The 12,103-nt window shown below is 47.8% G+C and overlaps 1 protein-coding gene across 1 annotated transcript; it reads left to right on the forward strand.

Moving 5' to 3' along the window:
- Positions 1-2,553: 2,553 nt before the first annotated feature.
- On the forward strand, positions 2,554-10,797 carry CKAP4 (cytoskeleton associated protein 4). The gene is made up of 2 exons (XM_030041134.2): positions 2,554-3,056; positions 7,681-10,797. The coding sequence occupies exons 1-2, from the start codon at positions 2,679-2,681 to the stop codon at positions 9,010-9,012; spliced, it is 1,710 nt and encodes a 569-aa protein (XP_029896994.1). The 5' UTR covers positions 2,554-2,678; the 3' UTR covers positions 9,013-10,797.
- The last annotated feature ends 1,306 nt before the right edge of the window (positions 10,798-12,103 follow it).

Below are 12,103 nucleotides of genomic sequence, written 5' to 3' on the forward strand. Positions count from 1 at the left end.
TAACATGTCTGAGGGAGAAACCAACTGCCAAGAACTTTTCATTGTGTTGTTCTTCAAAAACCAAACAACAAATCATTTTGAAACTACCACCATTACTACTGGTTGTCTAGCAGTTGTTTGCTTTTAGCCCAGGTCTAAATCCATTATTGCTTTGCATGATCCTAGTTTTCAAAAATACTTGACAGCCCATCCTGATACCCTAGCTACTCAGCGTGTCTATCAGATAGGAGGATGGAGGTGTTAGAATCTGAGTAGCCTCATTGGTCAGGCAGTTGGACTAGATGATTATTGTAGGTCCTTTCCAACTGGAACTATTCTGTTCTGTTCTGTTCTATTCTATTCTATTTCTGTCTGAAATGGGGTAAGTGTGGGGACGAAGCAGTGGAGAAGATTTTTTAGCATGTTTTTATTTTTAGGATTCTCCAGTACAGGCTCTGTCACATTGGACTTGTTACAATGCTGTCCTAGGTCCAGAATCCTGGGTCCAAGTGCCACATGGAAGCTGCCAGCAACATGCAGACTGCATCTGATTGCAAGCTCTCTTCTACTAACTCTGAAATAGCAACTTCCAATCTGCATCTGGCTTTGAATCTCCAGGCAACTCATGAAACAGAGTTTCTGGACAGGAGAGTAAGTCTTGCTTCCAATTTGAAAGGGAGCAGTGAGCAGGACATCAGCACAGGGGCCTCAAGAACTGAAGAAGGCCAAGCAAATACAAGTGCAATGTACTCCATCAGCTAGTATATGAAAAAGTTGGTATTGGTGTTGCCTGCAATGTGCTTGTTGAGGTTAAAAGAAAATATGCCCCAGTCCTTTCTTGTCAAAATTAGGACTCGCTTCCAGCATTGTAACCCATAGTCACAAAAATCAGATGCAGTAACACACCTTGGCCTTGCACTGTGCACGTGGCAACAGCTTTACATGAAAGGTTACAAAAAATCCGTCCCTGTAAGCCATCAGTTATTAAGGGTCTAGACCCAAAACATCGTAAAATTTAGTGACCTGGCAGAACAGTTTGATGTCTATCAGGTAACAGTCACTATGTTAACCTGTTCAGTTAGGGCTAAAGGACATAAAAAGAGGTACAATAGTGATGAATTCAAGGTGTATTTTTTAAACAGTTAGGGTTTTCTGTGCTATCATCTGTCCCATAGTCTGGCCCAAAGCAGTAGGCAGACAGCAGAAGGGGACTTATGTTGTATTTTTTCCAAGTTCCTACAATCAAGCAAGTATATGATAACAACTTAAGATACAACTACTCGTTTTCTGAAAAGGGTTTAAGCAGCTCTTTCTGATGCTGGAAAATTTGAGCGATATTCAAAAGAAGTTTTAGAGTTATTCCCATATATCTCCCTTCCACCCAAACACAGGTGTAGAGCACATTCTCCTCCCCTTTCCACCATGTAAAAGAGTACCCACCCCCCAGCCCTCTGTTACCAGTGCCCTAAAATTGCAGCGTCAAGCCCACCCAGTTCCCTTGCATTAGGATCCTCTAATACACGATCAGATGCTTTTTTTTCCCCTGATACGACCGCTAATTAATTCAATGCACAGCAGGCTGCTTCCTCCACCAGTGCCTTATCCCTCTGCTCTGCCTTGTTCTCTCCTTCCCCGCTCTCCTTTTCTTGCCAGCACATCCAAATCAGTCTGCTCCCACCTCCATCTACTCTGAGTCCTTACTAGCAGGAGAAAAACTGAGAGCAGGAAGAAGATCTAATGGCGGGTGTGTGCTCCGCACCCTGGCAGGCCCTAGCTGGAGCCAGCGGTGCCGGGGAAGGCCTGCTCAGCCTTTCCTGTCCTGTGCCGGGACATGCTCTGTTGGGAAGACGAACGCAGCGGGCTCATGCCGACGTGGTGAGGCAAAAGAGCATGCTCGGAGTGCAAAGGCTCCGCAGGGAATTTCGGTGCGGAGCTCCCGGCCTCTACCGAGTGCGCTCAGACAAAGCAGTGCGTGAAACCGATGGGAGCTTGCGGCGGGCCAGCAGCACCCCTGCCAGTCAAGGCAGCTGTTGTGGGCCCGAGGGACCGGCCTGATGCCAGGTCTCTGCTCTAGAGGCACTAGAGCGGGGGGGGGGGGGGGGGGTGTTGCCTACGGAGAAAACAACTTTTTCTCCACGCCTTGCCCTCGGAGCTTGCTGCAGTGGTTCCAGCTGAAATCACAACCGAGCAAAAAAGAAGTTGCATGAGGCGGGAGCCCGCCGCGCTCTGCCACCAAAACCACACTCAAGACTCAAAACCGGCAGCGGGACCGGGCTGGGCTTGGGGACACCAGGGGGCCGGGGGCTGCGGGGCAGGGGGGGGAGGCCCGGCGCACCCCGCTCTGACACCCCCGCGCCGGGTCCGTGGCCGAGAGGGTCTCCGGGAGCCCGAGTCCGCCACCCCCGGGGCTGGGCGGGGGCTGCCCCTCCGCCCTGCCCGCCGCTCCCCCGTCCCGTCGCCGCCCTCGGTACGGGGCCGAGCCCGTGTGCGTGGCGACTCCCCCCCGGCAGGGACCGGGACCGTCCCCGTGTGCGTGGCGGCTCCCCGGGGCGGGGGCCGGGGCGGGGCGGGGAGCGGAGCGCGGCGCTGCCCGGGCCGGCGCCCCCGCCCTCCCTCCATCCCTCCCTCCATCCCTCCCTCGCCCGCTCCCGCTGCTCCCGCTCCGCGCACCACGACGACGACGGCGGCGGCGTCCCGCCATGTCGGCCGCCAAGCACCGGGGCCCTAAGGGGAGCAGCCCGCCCGCCGCCGCCGCCGCCGCCGCCGCCGCCGCCGCCAACGAACGGGGCTCGCAGCCCGGCGGCGCCGAGGAGGCGGCGGCGAAGAAGCCGCCGGCTGCGGCGCACGGCCGGGGCGGCAGGGCCGCCGCGGGGGGCGGAGGGGGCCGCTCCGGCGCTGGCCCCCGCCGCGGCTGGGCGCTGCTGCTGGGCGCCGCGGTGGTCCTGGGCGCCGCGCTGCCCGCCGGCTGGTACGTGAGGCAGCTGCGGGAGGAGGTCGGCCGGAGCGCCCGGGAGAGAGAGGCCTCCGGCCGGCAGCGGCAAGAGCTGGCCGCCACCCTGGACGCCGTGGTGCTGAAGGTAGCGCGGCGCCGGGAGCCAGCGGGGGCTGGGGGGACGGGCGGGCGGGGTGCCCCGCGGGGACGCTCCGCGGTGGCGGAGGCGGGAGGGCGGGTCGGGGGACCGCCGGGGCCCTCGGCATTGCTCGGCGGGGAGGGGGACAGCAGCCGCCCCTGCGGGCGGGGGGACGGGGGGGGGGTCACCCCTTAAATAAGCAGCCGCGCAGCTCTCGGGTAGCCCGGCTTGCGGGAAAGCAAACGTGTCCCGTTCACACCCCCGCCCCGCGCCTCTCCCCTTCCGTGCTCCCTCCGTAAAGATGCTTTCATGGCATTAGAGGGACAAATCGAGTCTGGGCCGAGTTTTTCCCCGCGCCTGCAAACGTGGCCTCGGTAAAGGCAGAAATCCCTGGCAGGCGGCGCAGAGCGGGGCCGGGCCGGGGCGGGACCGGGGCGGGGCGGGAGCCCGCGGCGGGTGGGCGGGCGGCCCCCGGGACAGCCCGCAGCGGCGGCCGCAGCCGGCTCTTCCCCCAGCTTGCTCTTCCAGGGCTGGGGCGTGAAGCCATTTTATGTAATGCAGTCAGCACGCTTACGTGTTGGCAGAAGCGGGGACCTGCAGTTTGGAGAGCCTGCTGGCGGTAATTTTATATCTTCGACTCTGGCAAATCGTTTAAAACCGAGCGTGGCAGGTGGGCTTCTCTTCGTCGACGCGTCGAGCGGGCAGGTGCGCGCGCCAAGCGAGACGGTGTGGCAGCGCGGTTGGACGTGGCAGGGTCCTGCCTCGACGTCCCCGCATGCTCCAGAAAACAAAACCTGTGCCAGCTTCACCGAAGAGCAGAGGCCGTGCCAGAAACGCCCCGCTCCTGCCATTCCCGGCTTTCCACGTTCCTGCTGCCGTCTCCGGCCGAGGGAGCGAGACTCGCCGTGTCTGTGGCAGTCCAGGACTGCGGAAGAGCTGTGAAGTTGTTGGCAAAGGGTGTGGCTCAAGCGAAGGGAAATAAATGCTCATTTACCTCCTCATTTTTTTCACTCACGCCTTATTAGCCCCTGAGCCAGAGTTTCACAAGTGGCACTGTCCATCTGGATATGTCTTAGGGTGCCTAAAACCTTTGAAAAATGGCATCTGTGAAGGCATATCATCAAAATACAATCAAGCTCCTGTCTAGGGAGGAGGTAAATTGGTTGGAAGGCAGTATGTAAAGTTATGACCGAGTCAGATCAAAGAGAAGGAAATTCTTGTCTCAGCTTGACTGCCTTCTGCACAGAGAGCCATGCAGATTCCCTGTATTCCCCGTGAGCTTGGGGCCGTGACGGCAGTGGGGGGACATGGCGGTGGGACGGGTGCTGGGAGAGATCCTCTGGCCGTTCTGTGGCACTCCCAGAGGCGCAGTGGCCTGCACACGTGGAGTTTGTAGGGTCAGTCTTGGTGTCTCCTCTTCCTTACAAGAAGGAGGAAAAGGAAAACTCATATGAGGGGGGAAAAGGGTTGTAAAACACAGGGCTATAGCGTCGTTTCTGAATCTAATTGAAAATCATGCGCTTTTTACTCACTGATGACTGGGGCTGTTATTTGAACTAGCAAGGGTTGTTGTTTTCTTCTAGTTTTTAAGGCATTTTTACAGACTCTTTGTAGGAAGGAAGACATTGCAATGGCAGGGCATGCAGGACGTAAGATTACAGTACATGAGTATAGAACCCAGATGTATGTGCAATATATAAGCCCTTTCAAGTGTAAGAATGGGTACAGTTTGCTGCCTCCATCTCCACATTGTTGCAGAAGATCCTAGGTGTATGTTACATATTCTAGGAGAGAGGTATATATAACAGAAGTTTATAAATAGTTGGTTTCAGAGAGAACTGAAACTTTAGTTGCCTGGGTATAGCAGATGGCTGATGTTAGACATACATACAGTAGGGCAAGAATAAAAGAGGGGGGAAAGAGGTCACACAGTTTCGATGTAACCCTTGAAAGCTTTGCTTGCTGTGGTTTGGTTTGGTGTTGTCTTTATAGAAGAATGTATTTGAGGGAGAGGAGACCAGGCTGTATTTCATCGCTTTACAAAAGTGCAGGGTCCTGCATTGTACTTGCTGAGTGCCGTCAGCGCAGGCTGCTGTGTGGAACTGGCTTTGCCCTTGAGTCTTTTTACTGCAGAGAGCTCCTGTCAGGAGTAAGCGTTATATAAACTCATCTGCTTTACACATCGGCAGTAGGAGGAGAAAGGAAATGATGTGGAAGTTTAGTCTTTAATGTAGCACAGTTGTCAGAGAGGCCAAGGTCTTTTGGTGTTTAAATACAAGATAGTATGACCAGTTAGAGAAGACATAGTTGTTAGCTATAGATGCATTTTTATGTGCTATTTATGATGTTAAACCTTTCAAGGGCTATGGTTTCAAACCTTACCAGCCATGAACACCAAACAGGCAAACTCACACATAGGTGCACACACAAACCAACTGTATAGTGAATATGAACTCCTACTTCGAAGTTGTGAGTTTTACCCGTGTTGTGCAAGGGGTTTGCTTTGGGCCCTGTTGGCTCTTGGTTAGGACAGATAGATTAGAAGCTGGTCTAATTTGAAGACCCCAGTCCATTTTATTATGTCAGAGCTGTCTGATCTTCAAGTGGCTGACCCAGCTGGAAGTATAGGAGAACAGCTTCAAGTTACACCAGGAGCATTGCCCGAATACAGTGGAGGAGCAGGTATAAAGTCCTTCCACTGCAGAGGGGTGGGATCCGTCTCTGTCAAACGTATGGCAGCAGAGACCTCGTGGCCCTCTGGAGAGTTCTGGCCATTTCTGATGCCTTTTCTTAGACTAACAATTGAAGATAGTTAATCGCAAATACAAATTCGGTGATTTGGTTGGAATGTGTCAAAGAAAATAAATTCTGTCATAAGAGGGGGAGGAGAACTTTCCTGTGCCCTCCTTTTAGATTTCTGAAATCCATTTATAGTTTTACTGAAAAAGCTCTCTGTGGAAAAAATCAGAATGAATGACAGCTAAGATGTAATGAAAATGAGGTTGGTAAGTCAGTGTAATGGCTGGTGCCCTGCTGCAATACATATGGCAGTATAACCTGCTTCCCTCCCATCCCCCCACCCCACTCCTTAGCTCATTTCTAGTTTCGTATGTGAGCACTAGAGAATACAAGTAGGAAATGTAAAGTCATTACAAACCTTTTTACAGAAGAAGGGAAAAAAAGAACTCATCTTTATAGGTCTTCTTCAAACTGCAGGGATCTGCTGGAGCAAGGACAAGTCTCATGGCCAAACTCTACAATCCTTACACGGTGTAGACTTCCATGAAAACCAAGGAGGATTTGGCCAGGGATTTAGTCTTTCAAAAATATATATGAATAACTTAATTTCTAATTAGTAAGTCTGTTAGGTCTTTTGAAAATAATTTCTAGGTTCAGAGTTTGACTGGGAACTGCTGGAGCCTCCTTCAGTTAAAAAGAAAAAAAATAGCAGCTCTGTATATTTCTTTCTAAGAACATATAAAATATTCTTCCTTTTATTTGTAAAATAAAACTACCCCTCCAGCTGTGTATCTAATCAGTAAACACGGCAGCCCATGTGGCATGACTGATTAATATACCCCTCAGACATAGGGAGTAGCATGAGGCAAGGCAGCACACATTACTCAGCACTTGCCGTCCTGCCAAAGCCTTGAGGTATTTTCTACGTGATGGATTCCTGTTGCAGCCAGTGGGAGTTCTTACACTGCTTTACAAAGTTTAAAAAAATACAACCCACACACGCACAAAAAGATTTCTCCACATCTTGAGACTGATACTCTGCTTGGCCTCAAAATTAAGTAACATGTGCTTCCCCATTGGTGTGCCTGGATCTTACCTTTAAATGTGAGAGTAAATGAATGTGGAGGCCACTCACCCCTTGACCTTTTCCTTGTTGCTGCTACTAAAACCAGCTGTAGTTTTTGTAATTGGGAAGCTTAATAGCATACCTGATCCAGTGGTAACAACTTTCTGTGAATATTAACCTGAGATAGGTGCAAGTCAGTCCCCTTGGCAGCTGCTATGGCTTTGTTCTCTGCCTGTGTACATACATGTGCCCCTGTTCACTAAGAGCATGTGGGTGTATGCATGTGTGCGAATAATGAGGTACTAAGTATTTAGAACATTAAAGCCTTTCTATGTTTTTTATCTTAAAAAATAGTTAACAAGAAAAATCTGTGTCTCCATTGGTGTCTAGGAGCAGCAAAATATCATGATTACTATTCCCATTCCCCAGCCATTCCCAGCTCCCCTTTCACCCTAATTTTTCCTGTTACTCTTTTCTTGCCTACTCTGAAATTTCACGTTCAGGAATTGGTCCAGATGCAAACTCTGGAGAGTTGAGTTTGATTTGTGCTGCCATGGATTCCTTGGATCATCTGTGGCAGGACAGTGAGGCCAAGGAGCCTCAGCAGGAGATATATGTATCTATAGAGCTGTAAGGGTCTAGATGCTGGGCTTTTTGTGCCTCCCGTATCTGTATGCCATAGGGTCACCTCAGGTAGGGAGCATGAAGGATTGCAAGGTGATCATTTCATATGGTAACAAGGGCCATAAAGATCTTAGACACAAAGGGTAAGGATGTAGGTAAGGATGAAATTGTAAATATTAACCATGTTGATTTCTGTTTTAGGTGCGTTCCCTTCAAGCCACGTTTGGAGAATTTGAATCTATGATGAAAATTGCTCAGCAGAAGCAGGAGGTTACTGAGAAGGCTGTTAAACAAGGGGAGAGTGAAATAAACCGGATCAGTGAAGTGCTTCAGAAGCTGCAAAATGAAATTTTGAAAGACTTGTCTGACGGCATCCACATGGTGAAGGATGCAAGGGAACGAGACTTCACATCTCTGGAGAACACGGTGGAAGAGAGACTAACAGAGCTAACCAAGTCTATAAATGATAACATTGCTGTATTCACTGAAGTCCAGCAAAGGAGCCAAGATGAAATCAACAATATGAAAGCAAAGGTTGATTCACTAGAAGAAGCAGATGTGTATAAACATGAAATTAAGGTGCTAAAAGATGCTTTTGATGAGATGCAAGCATCCATGAAAACCAAAGAAAAGGACATAGAGACCTTGAAGAGTACAATAGACTCCATGGAGTCTGATGTGTATACTGAAGTGAAAGAGCTAGTCAACCTCAAACAACAACATGAGAAATTCAAAGAGGCTGCAGACACTGAACACCTTTCATTAAAAGCTTTACAAGAGAAAGTTCTGAGTGCTGAGGATTCTATTAGGCAGCTCCCTGGTGACATTAAAAGACTCGATGAAGATTTACTGCGAGTTAAAGCTGACCTTAACAAATGGGAAGAAAATGAACTCTTCAGAAAAGCATTAGAAACTTTTGGGAAGAACAGTGAAGGACTGGAGTCTCGACTGAGGCACATAGAAGACAGCCTGGAGTCTCTAACTTCCGTTGCTGCTCAAAACAGTGAAAAGTTGCAATCTTTCCTTTCTAAGGAGACAGAATACGAGAATAAGCTCAGTATCCTGGAACAAAGCATTACTGCTCTTCAGGGAATCTCAGATATGGACGTAACTTCAGTCACAGACATTCTGAAAAATCTTGGTGAATCACAGACCTCACTGTACAATGACGTGGAAGACTTGAGGAGAAGCATCAGTGACCTGCCATCCGCTGGTGCTCTTCAGGATGTCCAGAAGCAAATTAGTACTTTGTTGGATCAAGGAAATCTTCAGATGGGTCAAGCACATTCTCAAGGCTATCTTGAAAAATTTTCTTCTGTGGAAGGTTCTGTAGATGAACTGAGATCTTCTGTCAGCCAGGTTGATTCTGATTTGAAAATGATAAGAACTGCAGTGGATAGTTTAGTCTCCTACTCAGTGAAAATTGAAAATAATGAGAACAACTTGGAGTCTGTGAAGAGCTCAATAGATGACCTGAGGAACGATCTGGAAAGGTTGTTTGTCAAAGTTGAAAAAATACATGAAAAAGTTTAGGCAGCGGTGCTCCTTGTGCAAATAATGGATTAAGGAGAATAGCTTTTGTATGCCCAGTTTTTTACTCTTTTTAAAAGCAATTTGATACCTCCAAAGAGAATAAGAATACTTTAATAATAGAGACAGTTCTGCTTATTTCCTTTATTTCTCTTTTGTATAGTGTTTTTGGTTTGGTTTTCTTTTTTGTTAAATTTTGTTTTAAGAAAACATGAGTTTAGTTGGGGGTTGAGTTTCAAAGGGCTCATCTCCTCTGTCAAGTTGTACCGCTGTAACTGTAGTGGTGTAACTAAGGCACTATAGCCTCGTTAGCATGGGCACATATTTAATGGCATGAAGGTGTTTCACACTATGACACTAGATATCCCACACAGAAGGGCTACAGCTGTTCTGGTATGAAAAGCATACTGCTGTACACACTGATAATTTTACTGGTATGTTTTGGTTTAAGAAACAAATGAACAAAACTACATCCCTATCTTAAACTGTTTAGACTGGTAAACTTAAGTGTGGACCAGGTTTGAAGCAACTCATCTGTTTCTGCAGTTTGGGACTCAGCCATGTGGTCAGTTTCCCAGGTGTCAGCTGAGCTGTAGTGTATTTCTGTGAGTCCTTAATCTGTGCCAGGGAGCTAACAAGGGGTTAGCTGACCCCCCCCCCCCACCAAGGGAAGGTTTGAGGTAAGTGGCATTGCTTGGGGCTAAGACCTAAGACCTAAGAGAGGTGTTCCACCATGTGGCTGGAGAGATTAATTCTTCCTGATCATAGGCTTCCTTCCCAGTATCTTCAGCTGCTGGTGTAAAGGACCAGTGCTCGGAAGGGACATCTGAAGGATGTGATTAGTTTCAAGAGGGTACAGTAATATTTTTATCATTTTGGGGGGCTATTTACATGATGAGTCTGTGTCTTTCCTGGAAAGACCCAGTTTGTCTGTGATACAGGATTTTCTGTAAAAATGATCATGAATTTGAATAAGGAAAGAGGAGTAAGATTGCACCTCTTTTATTCCATGTATAGCAAGCATGCTAACGATAATAGTACACTCCAAAACACACAAGGGGGAAAATCACCATGAAATCAGCAGAATTGCTTCTAAGGCGTATACATTTCAAGTTTTCACACAGCTGACAGTGACCTGAACTCTTGTTACGTATTCAGGACTTGGTGCCTGACTCGTCACCATTGTTGTCACCGGGTGCCTGCCTAGGGCATTGGTAGCAAAGGATCCTTCTAGGAACTGGTTGAGAGTGAGAAAAACATGTCATAATTCTCTAAATGTTCATTTAAAAATTACTTCTTCATGGAACTTGCTTGGTTTTCTGTCTTTTTGGAAAGAATTTCTAATATCTCTCCTTTTCAAGTTTACTTTTGAACTTTATCCAAAGATTTGGTAAAGGGCTCTGCACACTGATACTTTGGAATTAGGTCGTGCGCATCATGCCCACCACAGCCTGCGCTAGCCAGATCCATGGCTACGTTAGAAGAATTCCTGGAAACAGCAACTCCCAGAAGTGGTGTGCTTGTGGGAACAGCGCAGGTGAAAAGGAGTTCTCCTTGGTAAATAAGATACTGAACCATACCTGGTGGTGTTCCCACTGTAAATGGGAAAGAATTGCTGTCAAAGAAAGAGGGACCCACGGCATTAAGGTAACTTGTCACTGTTGGAACTGCACTGTTCTTTGTTGACTTCTCAAGTTCTTGAACAATGTTTAGGTTACTGTGAAATGAACTGTATGGCTTATTTGCGGTATTTTTAATACATAATAAACATTTGGAATATTCTTTGCACCTTTTTTTGGTTGCTGCTTACTTAATGTTGCGTGTCCCAGGATGCTTCCAGTGGGGTACAGGAAAGGGCTTGGGGGAAGCACCATATGTGATGTAGCTCTATACTTGTTCTCAGCTTTCATAGGTGAACCTGGAGGCAGTCCTATCTGTTGTGGTTACAGAGGAACTCTTAAACAGGATTTGAGCCAGTTCAGTGCAGTGGCATTGACCAGAGTGCACAGAGGTCTGAGATGTGAGTTGTGAAATAGGTGATTTATGCAATGAATGACCACCATGTCAGACACTGCCAGCAATGCCTTGGTAAGACTTTCTGAATGCCTGAAGCATGTAGAACAGAGGTAACATACAGAAGGGACCTACACAATCTTTTCAAAGTGGCTGCTCCTTTTGTATAGCTTTGGACGCTGGATTACAAGGCCCATATACTGATACCATCTTCATGAAGGATGCCGGGCTTTCAAAACTTTGGGAATGGGTGATTTCATTTTGATTGCCAGCAAAGGTGACCCCAAGCTTGCCATATAAGCAGCTTTGGAATGGTGAGAGCCAAATCTTGTTTCCCCTGTGCTGGTTTTAGTGTTCATAAAGGAGCGTGGGCATCATCATGTCCTGGCAGTTCTCGAGGCCAAATTCAGAGAGGTGGGTAATATCTATTACTAGATTACCTGTACGTTCGACAAAACAGGTGAGCGCACAAGCCCTTCCATCTAAAAGAGATTTGACATAGCCTGTTGACCAGGTTGACTTGAAGCTGGTGATGAGCATGTGGTAGCTTTAAAGAGCAGTAGCAGCATGATGAGGGAAGTTAAAGCTGCTGTAAAGCCAGCAGTGCAGCTGGACCAAATTGGATCTCAAAGATTAAATGAAAAATTACTAGTTACACTTCTAGTAACTTAAATTCTATGGCAAACTATTGAAATGACCTATTTCACTAAATAAGAATAATAATTCTCCATAAATAATACAGATCTTGCACAGCGGCAAGGATCCCTTGGTGGGCTGGAGGTTCAGCTTTTACATTTGGCTCGCCAGTTTCATCAAACACAAACACTTCCTAATTCCCTTATAAATGCTCACAGAGCACATCCAGTCCTAGTGCTGCTCTTTACCATTGTTCTTACATTTTGCAATTAAGGAGGTCTCAAGCAAGACCTAGTCTGTTGCCAATGTTCTTTTACATTATTAGTAGTAGATCAATAACGTGCTGTTACAGTAACAGATTTCAACTGAAACTGTCCATCTCATTGGTGAGGTGTTGATGGAGCCAGTTCACTTACATCAGTCTTCATTTTCAGCTCTCATCTTA

This window comes from Aquila chrysaetos, chromosome 17, assembly GCF_900496995.4.
Source record: "Aquila chrysaetos chrysaetos chromosome 17, bAquChr1.4, whole genome shotgun sequence".
NCBI classification, from domain to species: Eukaryota; Metazoa; Chordata; class Aves; order Accipitriformes; family Accipitridae; genus Aquila; species Aquila chrysaetos.

What these genes read in the sequence shown, in the direction of transcription:
- CKAP4 (XM_030041134.2), top strand. Translation starts at nt 2,679, where the DNA reads ATGTCGGCCGCCAAGCACCGGGGCCCTAAGGGGAGCAGCCCGCCCGCC. An exon ending in TGGACGCCGTGGTGCTGAAG is followed by an intron (nt 3,057 to 7,680) that starts GTAGCGCGGCGC and finishes TTTCTGTTTTAG; the next exon opens with GTGCGTTCCCTTCAAGCCAC.